The sequence below is a fragment of the Solea solea genome, chromosome 21 (assembly GCF_958295425.1).
Source record: "Solea solea chromosome 21, fSolSol10.1, whole genome shotgun sequence".
NCBI classification, from domain to species: domain Eukaryota; kingdom Metazoa; phylum Chordata; class Actinopteri; order Pleuronectiformes; family Soleidae; genus Solea; species Solea solea.
Window position 1 is genome coordinate 9,423,364 of NC_081154.1, and position 22,372 is coordinate 9,445,735.

The 22,372-nt window shown below is 39.7% G+C and overlaps 4 protein-coding genes across 6 annotated transcripts; 1 reads left to right on the forward strand and 3 right to left on the reverse strand.

Annotated features, from left to right (window-relative positions):
* Positions 1-1,870: 1,870 nt before the first annotated feature.
* plekhm1 (pleckstrin homology domain containing, family M (with RUN domain) member 1) lies at positions 1,871-11,496 on the reverse strand. 3 transcript variants are annotated; one of them, XM_058621423.1, is made up of 12 exons: positions 11,415-11,496; positions 10,226-10,318; positions 9,399-9,640; positions 8,616-9,281; positions 7,519-8,026; positions 6,724-6,871; positions 4,197-5,174; positions 3,935-4,080; positions 3,290-3,483; positions 2,913-2,976; positions 2,676-2,833; positions 1,871-2,402 (listed from the first exon to the last, which is right to left on the reverse strand). In XM_058621423.1, the coding sequence occupies exons 2-12, from the start codon at positions 10,277-10,279 to the stop codon at positions 2,294-2,296; spliced, it is 3,267 nt and encodes a 1,088-aa protein (XP_058477406.1). In that variant the 5' UTR covers positions 10,280-10,318; positions 11,415-11,496; the 3' UTR covers positions 1,871-2,293. The 3 variants fall into 3 exon arrangements, with proteins under 3 accessions (XP_058477406.1, XP_058477407.1, XP_058477408.1); XM_058621424.1 differs by lacking the exon at positions 11,415-11,496 and adding an exon at positions 11,272-11,393; XM_058621425.1 differs by lacking the exon at positions 11,415-11,496 and adding an exon at positions 10,404-10,541.
* A 1,008-nt stretch (positions 11,497-12,504) lies between these two features.
* LOC131448723 (interferon a3-like) lies at positions 12,505-13,460 on the reverse strand. The gene is made up of 5 exons (XM_058621426.1): positions 13,329-13,460; positions 13,140-13,235; positions 12,899-13,048; positions 12,724-12,804; positions 12,505-12,597 (listed from the first exon to the last, which is right to left on the reverse strand). The coding sequence occupies exons 1-5, from the start codon at positions 13,458-13,460 to the stop codon at positions 12,505-12,507; spliced, it is 552 nt and encodes a 183-aa protein (XP_058477409.1).
* A 3,013-nt stretch (positions 13,461-16,473) lies between these two features.
* Positions 16,474-17,416, forward strand: LOC131448760 (interferon a3-like). The gene is made up of 5 exons (XM_058621493.1): positions 16,474-16,605; positions 16,699-16,794; positions 16,877-17,026; positions 17,121-17,201; positions 17,318-17,416. The coding sequence occupies exons 1-5, from the start codon at positions 16,474-16,476 to the stop codon at positions 17,414-17,416; spliced, it is 558 nt and encodes a 185-aa protein (XP_058477476.1).
* A 463-nt stretch (positions 17,417-17,879) lies between these two features.
* Positions 17,880-20,411, reverse strand: cd79b (CD79b molecule, immunoglobulin-associated beta). The gene is made up of 5 exons (XM_058621516.1): positions 20,285-20,411; positions 18,881-19,153; positions 18,678-18,796; positions 18,541-18,594; positions 17,880-18,367 (listed from the first exon to the last, which is right to left on the reverse strand). Exons 1-5 carry the CDS (start codon positions 20,337-20,339, stop codon positions 18,278-18,280), a joined length of 591 nt encoding a protein of 196 aa, XP_058477499.1. The 5' UTR covers positions 20,340-20,411; the 3' UTR covers positions 17,880-18,277.
* Between the last annotated feature and the right edge of the window lie 1,961 nt (positions 20,412-22,372).

Consider the following 22,372-nt stretch of genomic DNA (forward strand, 5'->3'; position numbering starts at 1 on the left):
GAACACTAAATAGTTTTGCATTAGTAAATGCATAGGAACTCTGTTTCAGAACAACAGCACCATTGTTTTCTATACATGCATTAGTCTCAAAACAGAGCTGAATAAGCTTCTTTATGCCCCCTCCGGGCGACAAGTTCGACTGGGTAATTTAGCTTCCCTTTGAGGTAATTTAGCTCTGATATTGCTTGCTTAACACCTGTGGTAGTCGTCACACTGGCTCTGTTGTTCCATGCCATGCCTCTGATTCTGAACAGACGTCACACCATCTAAAATGTGTTGGTTTAGTTGACTGGAAACAAGCAAAATTAAAACATAAGCTGATTTACAGGTTTTCTGGTAGTTTATATAAGTGAAATAAAGCATCTCCTTCATACCTACATGCCATACACTCCTTTGATTTACTTATTTAAGGGAAATGTCATAATTCACATGATACACAGGATCTGTTTGGGAATGCTGTTCTTCAACAGAAATACAGATATTCTGTATGGTTTTAACTGAACAATCTACAGAGATTCTACTCACTCATACCTCTGTGGTAATGCGTGTTCTGCAGTACAGTAATATCACAAAAGTGCGCTCATGAATCTGCTCAGGGATTGTAGGTCAACCAACTGAAACATTTTGTGGATCATGCTACCACAAGAACATGTTGACACTGGCTAAGAACAGTGTCTCTGACCCTAACCATGTCCTGAACCATGAGTACAAACTATTACCATGCGGCCGGAGACACAGGGTTCCACAATTCAATAAGGTTAGACTAAAAAAATGCCTTTTCACACCAGTCAATCTTGAAACTAAATATGGACCATGGAGTCTTGAACGTCATTGCAATGTTTGATGTCTGTCTATTTTCTTCTGCCCCGTATGTTTTTGCAAACAAGCTGCGATGTATGATGCAAGATAAATTTCGGGCATGTTCTGACAATAAAGCATTATCTTATCGCATCGTATAATCAAGCACATACTTACTGGGCATCCAGCTGGACCAAACAACATGAGAATGAAATATGCTGATGCAACAGAGAAATGTCACATATATACATAACACCGGTCAGAATCACACCTGTACTTGCTTTAAAAGTGCATCAAACAAAAGTCACACTGACATTTATTCAAGAATGCTCATTTACTGTATATATCATACAAACTAAATGAAACAAAAAAAAACAGCTGCAGTATTCTGTAATTATCACTTGCAAAATTGATTTAATAAGTATACCTTCAATGATTTTTCCGATTTAATATAATCCTTCATGTTCTACATTAGAGTCAAATGTTCAAGAGGTGAAAAATAAAAGAATTTCAAAAAAATCTCACTGCATCGTTTCATGTGCTGGAGGATAATCCAAAAACAGTGTGGTTGGAATTTCCATTTAACAGTCGTAGCGGAGTGCAAAGATGCAAAATGTGTTTTGACTTCAGAATCCAGGAATTTCCTTCCCCCCAATAATATTTGATTTGGTCCAATATGTTTGCATTTTTTTTTCCCCATTAGCAAATGTATAACTTCTCTCAGTGCGGCTCACCCAAAATCGAAATCCTTTCAAACGCAGAGCTGTACCTCAAATCATATCACCTTTAGTTAAAACCAGACTAAGGTTAAATATGCTAAAACAAACAAAAAAAAAAGGCCACAAAACGTTGGTGATAGTGTCTCTTCACCTTTCACTTTTTTTTCACGTTTTGGTCCCACATTAGACCAGAGAAGAGTAGTGTAATGCTTAAATAAAAAAAGAAGGCACAATCAAAATGTGTTAATTAGAACAAGTCAAGTGCTGTTTTCACCATTTTCATAGTACACCATACAACCTCATATGCAACTGCCTTTGTGTATCCACAACAAATTGGGGCGTTCTCCGGTAAACATGATGCATTCAGACTGTATTTGACACAATGAGACACACAAAAATGCAGCAGATACGATTCGTGGCAGTAACCTTAATTGCCGTGTCGTCCTTACGATTTCGTGGCTGAATCGGAATTCAGAGAGGTATTCAATTCAGTAATATTTGGCTGCATTATGTCGGCATCATGAGGTTCAATGTCCCTCTAATCTACTGCAAGAGATGACGACTACTGTAGCACTGAGCCTCTTACACCTCTGTCTTTGGTGTTAGGGTCATTTAGGGCAGGTTGCTCTGCACTCATAATTGCACTTGAGGTTACTTCATGTAAAAGCTAGACTTTATTTGACTTTTATGTCATTTTTCTCCTCACTATCGGCCTTCTGGTTTACTGGAAAAAAAGACAGTCGTCCGTGGCGGGCTGCTCATCGCCCATGCTGCTCTCAGTCCTGAAGATCCCTCTCCCTGTATTTTCTCATTCGCTGACAGCGAGGGCACGAGATCCCATGAGTCTTACAAGCCAGGTGAAACACAGCTTTGCACTCTTTACACCTGGGTCAGAGACAAAAACATCATACATTTAAAGATGAATTAAAAAATCTGACAGCAAAGAACTCCAACACTTAAGAGGCCCTACCTGGCTATGTTAGAGGAAGTGGAAAAGTCATTCTACCTCACCCCGTAATCCAATCCACTCAAAAATGTATTAATTCTTTCTTGTGTCAAGCCCCACCCCTCTATAACATTTCACAGAAATTGGTCTAGTACATGGGGGGGGGGGGGGGGGGGGGGTATAGGTGGAAAAAGGTGGCCAGGATAACATACCTGGTGGTACTGTCGAACTGGAAGGGGAAGATGGTGTCATGAGAGTGGCATATCTGGCAAATGAAGCCACGTTGAGTGCACAGGTCGCACTGAAACACGTGGGTGGTGGCGAACTGTAACAGTGTCATTAGGTGAGTTGCATATTCGCCGTCTGCTATCTAGAAAAACAAAACACATACATACATATTTAGATGCTTTAAAAAGGAGACAGAAAACATCACTGAGCCAGCAGAATACCTGTCTCAGGTCCAAGACACTGTACAGATGGCTCGACTCCAACAAGTACGTCCGCTGCCCAATTCTGGAGAGAATATTGACAAAAAATAAACAATGAATAATTAAATGCAAATAACATTATATAAAAGTTTTATACTTTGATATAGATCAAACTGTGTGTGATGAAAAACCAGTAGAGACTGAGTCACTGCGGTGAAAATACATTTAAATAAGATTTCTTCCTGCTTCAGTAGTGACTGATCATTGTGGTCAATTCCACAACAGCCTCCTGACACTCAATGCAGTTACACAGCATCTCCTCACAAACACCATTTAAAACTCTATTTTAAGTAAAGATAAACAAGAGTACTACACAGTGCACACGTGCAAACAAATACCTGGCTTGAAGTTTCTTGTAGGCTCCGCTGCGGCAGGTGAGCAGGTAGTCGCCTAGGAGGCGCAGCCTCTGCCGCAAGTTGTGTACTTGACCCATATACTCGGAATGACTCACTAACCCAGGGTTTAACTGCTCCACGTTCAACAGAGGCTCCTGTTCTACCTGAGCCAGCAGCCAAAGGGCCTTCCTAGACACCTGGACAGAGAGACGCACATACAGTATAAAAGACATGTAAGTCACACTCAATCAGACTAAACAAGAGTGCTATCTTGCATTTCATCACCAACAATTCAATATCTGATAAAAAAAAAAAACATAGGTAACATGATCTGTAGAGCCTCTTTCACATAACAATCGAATAAAAATGATTATTATACAAATCAACCTCCTAAAAAAGGTGATCAACAACTTTAAGTTGCTAATAAAATTAAGTAAGACGAAATAAAAATAGTGTTGTCCCAAGTTGTAATATGTAAGGTTCGCAACACACATTCATGACTAATGGCTATGATGACCATCATAGATGACTAATTGCTAACCAGAAGATAAAAGTGCATCTTAGTAACACAGTCAATAAAAACCTACATGCATTGCAAAACCAACAATTGCAAAAAGACAAGGATTAAACAGAATGTGTGGCACCCACCTCCCTCTGTGTGATGTCCCAGTTGTGCACCATACGAGAGGGAATGATGGTGGTGTCACCGTGGTGACAGGAGTCACAGTAGTGCTGGCCTGAGAACTCGCATAGCCTGGCTCTGCCCAGCGACGGACCAATCTGCTGAGGACATCCTGTGTATGATACACAAAAAAACTAAACTCAGCGGCTGATTCAAATCCAATAAAACATATACACATGAAAAATACACTAAAGAAGTAATACTATATATACACACACACAATATTACCTGCACACTTGAAATTCTGAGTGTCCAGTCCCTTCTCTGCGTGCACGGTGTACAGATGAACTAAAAGAGCTCCGTCTTCTTTTAATCTGTGCTGCACCAGTCTGTGGAGATTTCCAGTCACCCCCATACATGGCTCTGTAAAGCACTCGTCCTCTCCACTCTCCAGGTAAGAGTCCAGAGCTCCACGGATCAAAACCCTCCACATGCGAGCCTCATCTGCGTTCTCTGCCCTGAATCTGAGGGTACTCTTTAAAGTCAAGAGTTTGAAAAAGGCTGGTCCTCCCAGGGACACATCAGGCACCACATCCCGGATTTCCTCAATCGAACAAGTAAGCTGAAGAACCTTTCTCCCGCCTTCTGTCCGGAAGCCTTTTAAAGCCTCCAAAGAGAGGGAGAAGATCAGAGGCGCCCACGTCCGAGCATCAGCATCTGTGGAGAAGTACAAAACGGCTTCTTTGATGGCGTCCGTTTCCAAATCAGCAGCCCGAGTCCAGTCGAACTCCTGTAGAGGAGGAGGAGGTACTTCAATCCCTCCACCGGTCTTTGTGTCAGAGGTTATGAGCCTTTTTTCTGGGCTGGATGGAGCAGAGGATCGGGATGAGGTGCGTTCTTCGACACCATTTTCACTGGTTGGTTGCAAGACTTCCCACTGCTCATCAACATTAGATGCTGGCCGGCATTTGTTGACAGCTTCAACTATCCTGTCCACCCAGTCCTCAGCTTCATCATGATTGGCTGCGCGGAGGTGCAGCCGTTTGCCCGGAAAGGCCACCTCAAAGCGGCCCTCGGATGAGGTGATGCGAACATCCTCGCAGCGCACAAGGTAGCAGTTGTCGCAACACGTCCTCTCCTCTGCGTTGACATACAGGCGGAATTCAAAGGGTGACAGCTCGCAGTAGTGGTCGCGCCACAAGCCCATTGCACCCCGCCTCTCTAGATGACCGAGCTTCAGCAAGCCACGAAATGGGTTGGACAGTCCTGACAGACAGACAGAAGAGCAGCGACCCTGTAACTGGACTATTATCACATCAAGAGGCTGATCAATAACATCACACTTTTTATTATCTGCTTTTACGACTATATTTGACCTTGCAGTCACAAGACCAACATACAAATCAATATGAAGAACACTTGAATAGATAAGGTGAATAGATAAGCCTGTTATAATTCTGTAAAGTCGACATATTTATTACATACGTTTCAAAAACACAAGTGAAAGCTATGAACAGGCTAAGCAGCGCTCTATAAGTGAAAGGTATCTTTTGGGTAGAGGGGAATATACTGTATTTGACAAATAATTGAATTCAACACTTATTACTCCATAGAAGGGCAATACTTTGAGTGGCAGATGTGGTTTTCATGAGTCAAAATTTGCTAATTTGCCTCAGTAAATAATAAATGTGAGGCTAATCTCAAATGGGTCAATAAAATAATTATAACCATGTCACAAAGATCCTGACAGCATGGATTATGTTGTGTCACCATTTCATGATTTAACCAACTTGTTTTGTCTACAGGAATAGGCTGAGTAAGTGTGTAATGTAATATTCATAAATAAATACAGGCATGAGAAACAGTCAGTGACAAGGCCCTTATTTTTAAGACGTTCTTCCGACTCAGCATAAACCCTTTACAGTGTTTTGTGAATTAAACAGCTGTTCCTTGAATAGAGGATAGCAGATTTCCATTTCATTACATCTATCACTATTTCCCTTCTCTCTCCCCGGGTGGATTTTCACCGGAAAATGCAGCAGTGACACTTTTGCTTTTAAATTACTTCTACATCACAATAAACTTTCGGACTTGTTACGGTGGCTATCTTGAAGGAAACTACATTCCAGTGCAACCTGAACACACCCTCACATGTAACGTAACAGCAAGTGTTTTCCCATTCGCCCTTTCAGGGAAACTACAGACCGTCACGGCAGTAATGAGGGAGTGGCAGCAACTACAATAGACTCTTAAGTTATTATTTCACTTTTCAGTGCTGCAGGACATTTCTGCTCCGTGTGGCAACTAAACACGTGAGCGTGTTTCTTTACCTTTAGCTTAATTCCTTGGTGATTACCTTTGCTGTGTGTTTACATAAAAGTTCTACAGATTCTGACCACTAGTAGTGCTATGGAGCTCTACTTTTCCCTACTGTTGTTTTCACACCATTCCCCCGATTACAGGTGGCAGTTACACACCAAGAATTGTGTTTTTATGTAAATGGGAATCCATTCAAACTATGCACACTATGTTTATGAATTTGTCCATTATATGTCAAAATAAAATGTCCATCAACCCTTCTTTCAACGACTTGTCTTGCTCATGGTGTACTGAGGAAGATATAAAAAACATATCTGCGAAGGTTTACCTTCATCCAACTGGACGTGCTATAGTTTATATATAGTATATATAGTAAGACTTTTCCTCTATAAGGCTTCTTCAGTTCTCTGTCAGATCTGAAAGAAGCCTCTTGGATGAGTGGAGAAATGTTTAACGTCTCAGATTTGCACTCAAAACACAGAGATACTGTCATTACCTATTTGTCTGCGATGAACAACACTGGGAGGCGACTGAGAAACCTCGACTTCTGGTGTCAGAGCAGGTTGAGGCACCTCCTCATGCTCCGACTCCACTTCCATGTGAGGCTTGTAGATATCTTCCTCAGAGATCCAAGAGCGGGAACACTGCAATGTAAATAACAGAAGACATGTTATTTAGAGAAAAAAGGTAAGTAACTGCTATCATTACTTTCCACGTTGGATGGTAGATGTCTCTGAATAGAGCTGTGTCTATTCAGAGAACAGACTTGTTTTTGGGTGTCAGTAGTTTGAGGACAATGCAAAACAAATAAATGGTGTCTTTCAGTATTAAAAGTTGTGTAAGCTAAATATATCACTCTCTTAACTTACTGTAACTGAAGGAGCATCATGTGGCAACCGGCAAGTATTGTTATAGGAAAATATTGTGACATATCCTTTGAAATCGTCTTTTATACTGAACACAACCTCATGCCTTGGGGAGCTTTTGAATATTCTAAAATGAGCGAACAACAGAAGGACTAATCATCATCTTGTTAAGTTGTTTGAACAGTGGGGAGAAAAAATAACAGCTACAGATTTCTATAAATATGCAGATTTTCCACCCTGACACACTGGCTTCCAGGACGAGTCAAACTTAGTTCCTCAGTGGGAAAAACCCAAAGAGGAACACAGCGGTAACATCTGTGAACCCATTCTTACGTTTCTTTAAGAAACTGACAGCATAGTTACCAGATATTCACCATTGTATTGCAAATATTAAATGTAATTTATTTGTCTGCTATTATACTTACTGACAGAGAATCTGAGGACAGTTTCTTACTCAGGATGCTGGAAGAGCGGCGAGCAACTGGGTGTAGCGATGGCTCAGATTTGCTCTTCTTTAAGCATTCTTCATCTTTCTCTCCCTGAAAACTGTGGACAGGCTCATTACTCTCCTTAACATCAGCTGCATTTACTGCCTCCACAGACTCCAAAGGCTCATCGACTGGGGAGAGCATGTCAGAGTCCAAGTGTGATGCCATAGAGGTTTCTTTGCACACATTAGACGGAGTGTGGCTGACGTGGTCCTCAACAGACGACAGCAAATCAACAGAAGTTGTCAGTGGCAGTGAATCAGAGTGAATGTGGTTCAAGGGCTGGTCTTTAAGGTCTTGGGATGGTGTAGGGGGATCCTGGGTCTCACTGTCAGAACCACTGAAAACAGCCGTTTCTGAAAACTGATCTGGTCCTGTGCTTGAGACAAAGGAGTCTTCACGCATGGAGTCTTGACTGCACTGCCCACTCTCCCCAGTCAGTGAACTGCAGCGACAAAGACAAGTCATAATGCTTTATGTATATATGTATATACGTGTATATGTGTATATATGTGTATATATATATATATGTATATATATATATATATATATATGTATATATAGTCCACAGACTGCAGAATGAAGCAAAGATGTTTCTGCAGAGCAGGAAGTAGACACCCACTTCCTGTTTGTGTTTCAGGTTTTTGTTTTTTTTGGACTTTGATTTTTAAAGTGTACACACACACACACATATACATATATATATATATATACATATATATATATATGTATATACATATATACACATACATATATATATATACACACATACATATATGTATGTATATATATATATATATATATATATGTATGTATATATATACACAGTTGATCAAGTGAGTATTTAAAGAACCATGACAATGTATCAGGGTATCCTCAAAATAAACTACAGTGTGTGTGTGTTCATGGTAAAGGAACTCAGCACAGCACAGAGAAATAACATACTGTAAGTCGAGATTTAGTTCCTACTACATGCTTGTTAGCTCAATTACTTACACTAGCCTTGTAGAAAATATCCTACTAGCTATACTTACTCTTTCTGTGGCCTCTTGCTGATATTTACATTGGGCAGGTCCAGGTCACATGACAACCACTGCTCTCCTGTCAGGCTGCGGGGTTCCTGCCCCTGCAGAAGGCTATCTGAGCTCAAGCTGGAGGAGAGCTGAGAGGAGCCTGTGGTATCCAGACTTAAATTAGAAGAGTTTAACGCAGTCCTACTCCCTTGCAAATCATTTGGCCCCTTTGCCATCAACACCGGGCACCCTCTCTGCATATCCAGGGCATCTGATGAGCCTGATGACTGGGACACTGTATCCCATGATTCTTTACATTGGGAGTTGGAGTTGGGAAGGTCCTTGCCATTAATGGACAGGTCGAGTGCATCCGCCTGAGACAAGGGGCAGAGTCCAGCGAGAGCCAAGGGTGTAGTGGTCCATTCATTGAGAACGGCTGACTTGTAAGACAGGCTGAATGTAAGTGAGGCCAGACCTTGGAGGTAGCTGAGCAGAACTTCCCGCTCCTCAGGGTTTAAGAGCAAGGCACTGGGCTGATAGTAGGCACGCAGCTTGGAGTCCTCACGGAACAGCGATGCGAGGTAGCACTCCAGCAGGCCGTGGTTGAGGGCCAGACGCAGCCATGCTCGGCAACGACCCACGTCTGTTCCCAAAAAGCTGATCTTCTCTAGCTCCTTGATAACATCACTGGGCATTTAAGAGACAGCATAATGACACTCAATTATTTTATGAACCCATCATTGATACTGACATTTAAAATGATCACGCTAAAGATTAAAATTTAAAAAACTGTCCTGAACCTACCGGTGGGTGACAGACTTAAGAAGGCTCCAGAAGAAAGGCTGAGGGAGGGGTCCCCGATCTCCCTTCCTAACCCGACCCGCTGCCACTGAGCGGATGTATTTGCTCTTGATGCCGTGGATGAAGATGGCCTCCAGGGCGCAACAGAGCAAGTTGGCATCACCATCTTCACTGGTTACCACTGCATCTGTTGTCACATATCGCTTCTGCAGGGCCTTGAGTGACTGTGCCAACTTCTCTTTAATCTATACAAAAACACACAAGAGAAAGAGAGAGAGAGATAAGGCATTCTTGTATTTCAGGATGGAAGACAAATACTTTGTGATTAGTTTGAGAGGCAGGTTATCAAACTGACTTATGACTTATAAAAAGGTGTGTTAACAAATAGAGCAGGCACACTTCTGCACACATTTTACAGAGGGATGAGGAAAACATACAGTATCGGGAGTTGCTGTTAAAAAACATGGTCTGTAGATTACCTACTGTCACATGATGCCTGCAACATAACACAAGCAAGCGGGCATTACACAACAGCTTGCAAAAGAATACTTTTTTACTACTGAACACTCAAGAGGCAATGACCTCAGTGCTCTTTTCACAGAGGCACTAATACATAGATACACACTATACAACCTGTCTGCCTGTTATGTTGAGCAAAAATTGATTATCAATAATCACATTGGTGCCTCTCCTGCTGAAACATGTCAACATGTCTGCTGTGAAAAAGGCCAGTTAAAGCTTAAACCTCATCAAAGCTATAGCAGTAACAATAGATGAGGAAAAACCAGGCAGAAGAGAAGTAATAACAAGGTTACAGCTGGTAGGTTTACCTGTTTGACATCTTTAGCCTCAGGTGGCATGTCTGGCATCTGTGTGGCTAGCATGGCAGCTGCTGGGAATATGTATTACTTCCACATGGCACACTGAAACACAAAAACAAACATATATGCAGATATATAACAAATATGTGCAGAATAAAAATGTGTTACCAAACACCGAGCCACTAACATGCTTATCTAATGAGCTCTGCTTCCTTGTAAAATGATATAACACTAAAGGTGGATCAACAAGTAATGCGAGCTTGGGTGGCATGTGATGCCAAAGAAGATATTTTTTCCTCTTCCTCCCTTTGTGTTAGCAGCATTTTTGCCATTTGCAATCATTGCATTCTCGGTCATGAGACTGTATTTGATGACTTATCTGCAATGTCACGGTTTCAGTGTGTAACCATTTGAAAGTGAGTCATGTGAGATGTTGTGGATACAGAGGGTGTCTGCAGGGAAGTAACAACAAACGCTTCAGAGCTAACTTCCCCAATCAGAAAAACGATTTAGTCCTGGGGGAACAATACAGGATCCAAGCGACGCCAAGTGCTTACTTCCTGACACAATCACAACCAGATAAGATAACTCAACAATCCTGTACAACTACACAAAGCTCTTCAGTGAACAATGACTAACGAAGTTAGAGGAGACTAAAGGCTATTTGTATAAACGCCACTGTTATACAGCCCCGGTGCCTTTAACGCCAAAGCCAAACAAATAGGTTTACTATAACAAACAGTAAGTCGACAAGAGAGGGCACTATTATAGATAAATTTAGTTGTAAAAATACATGAAGTTACACTCTTCTCTGTACATTCTTACATTACCTGACAATATGTCACTTGTGTTAGCGTCGGAATGATAGAGGGATGTACAGTTTGACACGAAACGGTGATTACATCGAAATATTTATCACAGAAAACAATAACGAGTAAATAAGTTCAATCATGCATAACTAGAAGTTGTGGAGCAGTTTCGCTAGTAAACCACTGTCCTGTCAAGTAGCATGAATGCGGCATTAGCAGCGCTGTATCATCACACAGCTAGCTTACAGAAACAGGTCCAGATATGTCCAAACACAGGCGCGTATCCTCTGTGAACTACCGTCAACTCTGGCAGCGAATTAACCCGTGCTGTCGCTCTCCATTCTTTCACTCAAACCATCCAAAATAGACAAAAATAAGCGATTTCTGACCTTTGTTTTGACGAGAGGTTGCGCGACTGTCCGACTAAGGACAAGTGCATCATGGGAACTTGAATAGACTCGTGATGCGTTCAAGTTCCGTGAGAAAAATAATAAAAATAATGTGTATTTTTGTGTAATATCAATGTTGTGTATGGTACCATGTATTGGAAATTGAGCTGATGTTAAGTTGTTGGTTTAACTCATTACCACATTTGTATTATTACATTATTTTATGTTTTTCGTTTTTCTTGCACACAAGCTCCATATTTAAATTATCATATGTCACCAAGTGCAGGAGTTCGCACAGCAGCGCTATAGTAAGACCCATGATTTAGGAGCAACACCCAAACGCAGCACGGGTTCCGAGAGCTGCCGATGTTGCTCCACATGAGAACTCTTTGTTCCCGTCTTGTTCCTGTCTCCAGCATAGTTACATAAACTGTAAACTCTGCAGTGTCGCTACCACATCAACCCCTTTAAAGACGAGATAAGTGATAATTACCAACACTTGGAATTAAGTTGAAAAAATTATTTCAAGGCAAACCATTCCATAAAGTTTGAGCTGTTTTCTATAGTATAAAGCAATACTTTTTTACACTGAAGTAAAAGCATCAATTTACTGTAGTAAAACTATTTCAATTAAAAGTCTTTTGCCAGTCAAATATACACATTTTATGGTAAAGGACGTTTTGTTACAATGACTGATTTTTAAAACTCTTAAAGCAACTTTAATCCACCTAAATTACTGTAACTAATTTGCATGGTCTTGACAAGTAAATGTTAGTAATAATAATAATAATCATAATGATAATAATAATAAAAAGAATGTATCACCCTTGTTGATGCAAAACAATAAAACAAAAGATTTCTCTGTATGCTGGAAGAATTGTCTTTATTGATTTGTAACATGTTATAAATAATACAATACATAAATAAAATAAATACATTCATAAACTAATAAATAAATAAATATGTAAATGAATAAAAAAATAAAAAAATAAATAAATGTGATTTTAGTCTAGCCAGGTTTATGCCTCATGCCCCCCCACAACCCTCATGTGGAGGATAAAGCAGTCGAAGATGGATGGATGAGCAGGTTTTAGTTGGTGGTGAGCAAAGATGAAACCAGAAGGTCGGCTCTCATGAGATGACTTTGAATTTCCTTCCTGACCAACTCCCAGGCTTCAGCGCCCTATACACACACACACACACAATAATATGATCATTATTACACCTGCAGATAGATAGATAGATAGATAGATAGATAGATAGATAGATAGATAGATAGATAGATATATAGATAGACAGACTGACTTACATTTTGCTCAAGAACATGGCGTGAGAGTCTCTTGAAATACATGTGCATCTTCTTGTTCTTCTTGTGGCCGTGACTCGCAATCTAAATGAATACAAAGGTAAAAACAACAACATTTAAAACAGAGAACAGTCATAGAGCTCTGATGCATTAAGCTTTAAATGTAAGGGGAACATACACAGGAGCGAAGGCCATCAGCCTGCTGGGTCACAATATTGAGAAAGTCGTCCACATTTCTCTCGTCCCATGATGCAGAGCTGTGGTCCTGCTCTAACAGGTCAACTATCTCCACCAGAACCTGCACTGTGAAACCAAGTTTGACCTCAGCCTGGAGGAAGAAGAAATAGAATAGATATGAGATACAATAAAAAAGAAAACACACTTTTCAAAATCAAGTCATAATTCTTTTTTTTACTCACCGTAGCTTTGGATGCCTGGCTGTACAGATCATAAGGGAAGGCCACAGTTTCCTCCATCTCAGCATCCTCAGTGCTGTTAGTGTTGGTGTTATTAACCTGCATTAAACACACAAACACAGGTAAACAATCAGTAAACACAGCGAGTTCAAGAGACAACTGTTAAATAATCTGCAAAAAAAGTTCACTCACCATCATTTGTAGAAGCTCCAAGTAGTTTTCACTGTATTGCTTGAATTTTTGATCCATCCATCTGCAGCGCAGAGCAGAGCCGCCACTGTACAGACCCAGGAACAGGCAAACGAAGAGGATCCTGTAGAGCATTTTAAGACAAGCGGTAGGAGATGACTTTGTATTTTAGTAAATTCAGATGTTGACTGCTGTTGTGTTGTGTTGAAGCAGACCTGCAGCTCCTCATTTATAGCACACCTCATTTCATTTTCAAGTTGCAACTGTGATTGTGGGAAGCCACTTAATGCAGACAATGAAATGAATGTTTCTAATAAGGGTTTATTTGAGATCATTCATCATTACTTCATTGATTTGAAACTATTTGTTTTCTTGGATTTTTTTTTTTTTGTGTAGTTGTGTAACTGAACGACTGCAGTGTTTCCACAGAGATGCCACAAGGTGAAATCACTTCCCAAAACAGAGAAAATGAAAGTGATTCTGGCCTGTGTTACGCAGAGGTGACGCTGTTGCATACCTAAGAAAATCCAGTCACATATCTGTAGAGTGACCACATCTGAGCGTCCTGCTATTTCATCATGTCATCTGCCTAAACAATGACTGATTATATTTGAGGTGTAGTGGCCAGATTTAGTCTCAACTGCTCCTTTGTGTTTGTCTGCATTTTTTTTTGAACATTCTCATCATGACTAAATAAGAAAAGATTAATGCCCCGTTTAGGTTTCCACTTGGGCAGCCCGTGGCCAAGTGGAAAGGGAACTTGACTTGTAACCGGAAGGTCGCCGGTTCAAATCCCCACCCGGCCAAAAAAAGGGCTACCTGAGCAAGGTACCCAACTCCCAATGCTCCCCGGGCGCTACTCAGTGGCAGCCCACTGCTCCTAATTCTAGGATGGGTCAAATGCAGAGAATATCAGTCAATCTGAGACTGAGAATAATTTCCCTAAGGGGATTAATAAAGTATCTAAAATCAAAAAAAAACAAAACATCTTGCTGTGTTAAGCATGCTGTGTTAATACTAATTTATCACTGGCAAAGAATGAAGATTGAAGATTGAATGACTTTATTCCTCCCCCAGGGGGGAAATACACATTCACAACAGCTCAGTTAAGAAATGAGAATAAAAATAAAACAAAATAAAGTAAAATAAAAATACAATACAATAGTAAGAAAATTACAAAAAAAAGATAAAATTACACTCTAATATAGAGTAAGTATCGGGGGTAAGTGAGTGGACATTTACGAGGAGGAGTTAAATATCCGAACAGCAGTGGGGATGAAGCACTTTCGGTAGCGCTCTGTCCTACACTGAGGGTGCCGGAGCCTGCCGCTGAAGGAGCTGCCAAGCCCCTCCCCCACTGCGGCCCTGAGTAATTTGGTGCCCTAGGCAAGATTTTAGCTGGCGCCCCCTGCATCGCAGCAGTCAATTTCACAATCAACTTTCATACAATCACACAGAAACTGCATGTGTGTATTCAAGATTTTATTTCTTTCTATTTATGAAGAGAGAAGAGAAGTTTATGTGACGACTGCATGTTACATTTTAATAAAAAAACAGATGCTTGGTGTGCTAACATGCAGTCGTCACATAAACTTCTCTTCTCTCTTCAGATGCACTTTTAAAATATTTCAGTACCACCCCCAGTGACACAGCATCAGGTGCTGCTGTCCTTTTTAATTGTATCACTTGTTTCTTTCTTTAGTTTTTATTTGGTGTGATATCTTTTACTCAAAGAAATAAAATCTTGAATACACACATGCAGTTTCTGTGTGATTGTATGAAAGTTGATTGTGATATTGACTGCTGCGATGCAAGGGGGCGCCAGCTAAAATCTTGCCTAGGGCACCAAATTACTCAGGGCCGGCACTGTGAATGACTCATATGTAAAGGAATGCTTATTCCTCCAGTCAAAGTATAATCTGCAATAATCTAGTTCAGTTTAGAATCAATCTAAACATATGTCAAACTCATTTAGTTTAGGGGCCACTGATTTCATATTAGGTCACACATTTTTACATTTGATTTGTTTATTGATCTCTGATTTACAGCACTTTGTTTAAGCTGATGTTGTTTTAAAGGGTTTTATAAATAAAGTTGGGCCCATCTAACTAATGCAAGATCGTGATTTCAAGATCAGACCGGGAAATACTGTCTCATCTCTAGTATATCCATAGCTGGAAGTAGAGTTAATATTATTGTAAGATACTCAAATTAAAATGATGTGTATATATAAATGCAACAAAAGTCACATTAAAAAAATTAGTCTCAGCAAATTCCAGCCACATCATGAATTACAATTTAAAGACTCCTATAATTTTCATATTGAAATGTATATTTCATATTTCATTTCACAATGAAATGGGCTCTGGTCAGTAAGATAAGGTTATCTTTAACAGGTAATCTTTAACACCTTCAGGCTGTGGTTGCTAAAGCTGAAATGTCTGTGCATAGTTCATACTCTAAACCACTTTCATTTTCTCTTTGTGGGGACTTCCCGTTTCTAATGCATACAACGACACCTACAGTGTATTTTCAATCAGTGAATGATAACAATGATGCAATTGTTTTAACGACATATACAGGTATACACTGTTATCTATTAATTATGAGGACAGGTGATTTCTGATTTGTACACATTTTTTATTTGGACCTTTTTTATGCGATGCACTGGACTTCACATATTGCATTTTTCATAGTCATACAAATATTTTATTTCGTTTAAGTATAAGATTTATATTATATTACCATTGATGATTTGTTTTTTATCGAATATTTGTGCTTGAAAATCACAATTTCTCCAAAATGTTGCACATCAGATTAATCTGTGAATGTGATTGTTACTGCTTTCAAAACTTGTAGTATTCCAGCTTGTGTGGTCATATTTGTGGGTTTCATTATATATCACAGTGGTTAGTTCCTTGTAATTAGGACACTTGTTTACATTGAAGATGGGAAAATTTCACCTGTGTGTTTGAGGTTTGAATTGGAGTACTTTAAACTCTGTGAAAGCCAGGATTTCCCATGTATGGAAAATGAAATGAGGTGTGCTATAAATGAGGAGCTGCAGGTCTGCTTCAACACAACAAACAGCAGTCAACATCTGAATTTACTTATATACAAAGTCAGCTCCTACAACTTATCTTCTAAAATGCTCAACGGGATCCTCTTCGTTTGCCTGTTCCTGGGTCTGTACAGTGGCGGCTCTGCTCTGCGCTGCAGATGGATGGATCAAAAATTCAAGCAATACAGTGAAAACTACTTGGAGCTTCTCCAAATGATGGTGAGTGAACTTTTTTTGCAGATTGTTTAACAGTTGTCTCTTGAACTCGTTGTGTTTACTGACTGTTTACCTGTGTTTGTGTGTTTAATGCAGGTTAATAACACCAACACTAACAGCACTGAGGATGCTGAGATGGAGGAAACTGTGGCCTTCCCTTATGATCTGTACAGCCAGGCATCCAAAGCTACGGTGAGTAAAAAAAAGAATTATGACTTGAGTGTGTTTTCTTTTTTATTGTATCTCATATCTATTCTATTTCTTCTTCCTCCAGGCTGAGGTCAAACTTGGTTTCACAGTGCAGGTTCTGGAGGAGATAGTTGACCTGTTAGAGCAGGATCACAGCTCTGCATCATGGGACGAGAGAAATGTGGACGACTTTCTTAATATTGTGACCCAGCAGGCTGACGGCCTTCGCTCCTGTGTATGTTCCCCTTACATTTAAAGCTTAATGCATCAGAGCTCTATAACTGTTCTCTGTTTTAAATGTTGTTGTTTTTACCTTTTTATTCATTTAGATTGCGAGTCACGGCCACAAGAAGAACAAGAAGATGCACATGTATTTCAAGAGACTCTCACGCCATGTTCTTGAGCAAAATGTAAGTCAGTCTATCTATCTATCTATCTATCTATCTATCTATCTATCTATCTATCTATCTATCTATCTATCTATCTGCAGGTGTAATAATGATTATATTATTGTGTGTGTGTATAGGGCCACAGCGCTGAAGCCTGGGAGTTGGTCAGGAAGGAAATTCAGAGTCATCTCATGAGAGCCGACCTTCTGGTTTCATCTCTGCTCTCCACCAACTAAAACCAGCTCATCACATTTATTTATTTATATATTTATTTATTCATATTGTATTTATTTATTTATCTATTGATTTTATTCTTATTCAGTTTATTTATTGTGTATTTACTTCTTGACTGATCGTCTTAATATTTATAACATGGTAAAAATCAATAAAGATGATTTTTTTCAAGCAAACAGAGAAATCTTTATTGTTTTTTTTCCTTTGTGTTGCATCAACAAGGGTGATGAGTTTTCTTTTTTAAATTATTACTAACATTTACTGGTCAAGGCCATGCACTGTAAAACATTTTGTTGTGAGAAAGTATATATTTTTGCAATATTTTTAAGTCATTGTTACAAACCCCACGCAAACAACTGTAAAGTACTTAATTGAATTCATTAAATTCCAATGTTACTGTAAAGCCAATAAAGACATGACACACAAATATCTATATTGTTTTTTATTATTATTTTGTTCCTCGGTTATAAATGAGAGTTTTGACCATTTTTGTCACAGGGACAGAACAAAAAAACAGCTAAAGGCACCAAATGTCATGAAAATCAGGCTTGCCAGCGTACTTCCAATCACATCAGATTATTATAATACACTTAGATGGCACAAAATCAATAGGAAACATTTAAGTATAAACATTGCTGGACATTCATCGGCAAAAATTACTCCGAAGCGAGAGCAGAAGGAGAACAGAGGAAAGAGAAGATGGAGATAATGCAACATTACAGATGCCAACTGCCATAAAGTACAACTATATAAAAATCGACGTATTGTGCTTGAATGACGTTATATATGTCGCCCACTGAGGACACACTGTCATTTATTTTTTATTTACGTCAAACGTTTAAGGTAAAAAGAGACTGTCAGTCTCACTCCCATGGGGCCTCGGCTCCATCAGCCTGGGCGTACACCGACAGTTCCTCATACAGTCCTCCACCACATGACTCAATTGCCAAACCCTGAGTGAGGTAAAATAACAAGTTTTAGTCACAGTGTGTGGTCGAGAGATAACATTTTGCATTTTTGATCGTATGGTTGTTTTCTAATTCTAAATTTTGTATCAAAACCGATGCATTAAAGTACTTTAAAAGTCATGTCTTGCATTGATGTATATCGAGACATTTCAACCAACCTGATAGATGTGATCAGTTTCAGGCTCCTCATATATGCTGTCCTTCTTTTCTGCCTGTTTAAGAAACAAAGGATAAATGAAAAATACATAAGCAGTTACAGTTTTGTCTCAGGTGTTTGTCTCATGCTACTCCTTACCATTGTTTGTCTGCGTAGCAGTATGGCAGATATGCAAAATGCCAACAATAAGCCCTGGAAAATAATGAGACCGTCCTTCAACATGGTCCTGTACCGTGCCTGGACAAGATTAGTGGTTTCTGTGGAAAGGAGAGACGTGGATTTTTAAAGGTGAACTCAACTATACTCATGTCATGTGTGTCTATGTTGCCCCAGCTACTTACTGGCAACCTTCACTTGAGTTCCAGGCCCCGTTAAGTTGTTTATCTTGCAGTAGTACACTCCACTGTCTTCTGCTGTCACATTATGGATAAAGAGATAGTAGTTCTCGGTCAAATTTGTGTGATGAAATTTAATCCTTTTTTCAGAATGCAGATCCTCCTTCGTATCGTCCTTGTTCCAACGTGCGATGCCGATGCCTGAACACCAAATCACCACAGTGGAGCCGGGTTTTGCACCAAAGAAACGTGGCCTCTGGGTGAGCTGTGGCACGGCCGCTGAACAGATCAGAGAGAAATGAGACACAGTTAACAGCTGTTTCTGTGAAGCTGCTGCTTTTTGGTGTTTTTAGCCATAGTGCTGTTGTGTGAAGCTGGCTTGTTTACTCATGCCGTGTGCTTCTTTCGGCCTTGTCTGCTCAATCGTGATGTCAAAATGCATCACTCTGTGTGCAGGAATGTAGCCACAGACACCGAAACCAAAAGGCCTTCTATACCGAGAAACACAGAGAGCAATATTTGGAGCTGACACCTAGGCTTAATCAGCATTATTGTGTGAACTGTAGTTTAAATGTAACACACTTTGTTTATTTTTTAAAGTTATGCACTACAGCTTTAATGATATGAAAGCGAGAGAGAAGCAGCAGCTGATCCACAGTGGAGAACCTTAATGACATAAAATTAACCCTGAGTGATATTATTTCAGTAATTTTACTTTATAGATCTGTTTATTGATTAAACAATCCATTTTTATTTTGTATTTTTTAACACTTAAGAATAATGATGTTTTTTAAATCATCAAAAGTGATAATGAATATGATAGTTATGGCTCTAGGATGAGTAAAATTGAGGATTACTGTGAATTAATGCACCAGTTGATCATTCTAATTCCAAATAATCAAACCTGTGTTGCTTGTTTGTGTTGAGACTTAAATTAACGTAGATGGGTTTCATGTTTGCTGCATGTAAACATTGAATCCGTTTTCTTAACTTTATCTGACAGAGGAAAAAAGACAGAAACATAAAGTGAAATAACTGATTGACTGAGTAGAGTCTACATATCAATGGATAACGTCCCCTAATCAACACGACAATAATATCTTATTGTCTTTGTCTGAAATAACAACTTCCTCTTTTCACACAGATGGCCAGGAAATGCTAAGTACTGTAGACTCAAAAATAAGTGTAGCGGTTAGGGTTAAAATATTTGTAGCGTTGGTGTAACAGACATTGACATTAAACAAAGTACAATTCAATGAAATGCATAAAGCAAATATTGCGGAACATTAATCTATTGTAACAAAAATCTGCTGTAAATAATGTTATCAGGACATGAACTGCTGACTGGATAACTTTTTTTGTTTTCTAGCCTCTAATTAAAACAATCACATTTTAAGAGTTGGCGTTTACCTGAGAGATAGATGGAACCCAGCACACAGCATCCAGCCAGAAACCAGCGCATCATGTCATGTAGAGAAAAATGTGTTTTAAAAGCTGATGACCACAACGTCTCTCAACGTCTCCGCAGACATGAAACTGTGCTGTGAAGTGTTCGCATCAGTGGGCGCACTGTCTGTTATCACATACACTTTAATGCCAGGCAAATTATGGGGGAAGTGTGGTGCAACAGACCTTCAACTAAATGTCACACTAAAAAAAAGGTTTAGCATGAAAAGTCTGTCCAGCTCCATCACATGCAGTGCATGGGTTCAATTGTCAGGGACACTTGTCTACAATGTGGTAAATGTGAACAGTTTTCCACAGTTTTTCTTTTTTTGTTGAGCAAAAGTCAAAGTTGTAAGTTCAGATGTTGTCCAAACACATGTGGCCTTCAGGCAAGAATAAATAAGCCTAATAATAATTAAAGTCAGGAAGTGCTCAAACAAAATGACAGATCTAACCAGACAATGTGTAAAGACAAAATAATAGGAATTAAAGTTGTCGCGTTAACTAGAATATGTGTGGTGAGAGAAATTTGAGCAATTTTTTTTTAGATGATTTCTATCATCCATCCATCTTCTACAGCTTAAAGAGAGTCGCAGGGGGTGCTGTGCCAATCTCAGCTGACATAGGGCGATAGACGGGGTACACCCTGGACGGATTGCCAGTCCATCACAGGGCCACATAAAGAGACAAATAACCACCCACTCTCACACTCACACGATCCAATTTACCTAATATAGTATTGCATGTTTTAGGACTATGGGAGGAAAGTGGAGAACCAGGAGAAAACCCACGCACACACGGAGAGAACATACAAACTCCGTGCATAAAGGCCCATAATAGAAGGAATCTCTCTGAATTCAGGAAAAGTTGTGACTTTCAATGAATGGACTGCATTTGATTTAGCTGAAATATTCATGCCCTCATCATGCCTAATTGCAATAACTACTAGAAGTTAATCCATCACTTTTGGTTTCAGCAAACATCTACCTGCAAAACACCAGTGTGTAAACATTGCTACTGTGCGACATCATCACATTCAGTCCCACTAGTACACTTGAGGACATCTACCCTTGTTGAGCAACATTTACATGCACCCGAGAGTGAAGTTGGCAGGTCAGTCAAGCAGCTCACATTTCCCTCTTTGTCAATACATCTCACAGCACCGGCTCAGTTTTTTTATATATATATATTCATCTACTGAGGATTTGAATTTCACAAGTGGTAAACACAAGTGTCTTGTTTAGAAACTCTCTGAGGTGACTCAATGATGCTTATGCTCTAAGCATCATTGTTGCTTAGAGCACAATTATTAAAAAAAAAAATGGCTGCCCGGAAACATTTTGAATCAAACTTTGCCGTCATAGGTCATCCACTGCTTTATCCTCCACATTGGGTCATGGGGCAGCGGGTGTCAATCCCAGACAAACAATCATTCAGTCGCACACATCTATGGGCAATTTCGAATGATCAATTAACCGGAGTACCTGGAGGAAAACCGCCACATGCAAACTCCACACAGAAAGGCCACAAACCATGTGAGGAAACGGTGCTAGCCAGGTCGTAAGATGGACATTTGAAGAAGTCATCTTGGACTGTGGAGAATTGTGACAGTTCTTAATGTTGACATAGATCAGTTTCACCCTGCTTATAACTGGTCACCCAAAATCAGTGTCCCCTGGTGCGATTAGCTGCAGGGAATCGACTGGTCGTGCTCTGCCAGGCAGCCAACATGCAAAGCACGTCACGCACACGCTGATGCCACGCTGCCTTGAGTAACTGCAGTGAGTAGAAACCACCTTGTTTTTTTTTCTTGTGGGAGGCGGTGGCTATTTGCAACCCTATATCATTTGTCAACACATAATGATTGCATAAGCCAGCTGCAGGTGGTCATAATGACTCATGTGAAAGGACTGATGTAAATTTGCTACAAATATAAAAATATAAATGTAACTATAATAATAAATATAAAACATTTAAGCAGCATGTCTTGTCTCAGCTGATAAATACTCCAGTGTGTTCACCAGCCACTGCTGTTGTGTTTTTTTTCCTTTA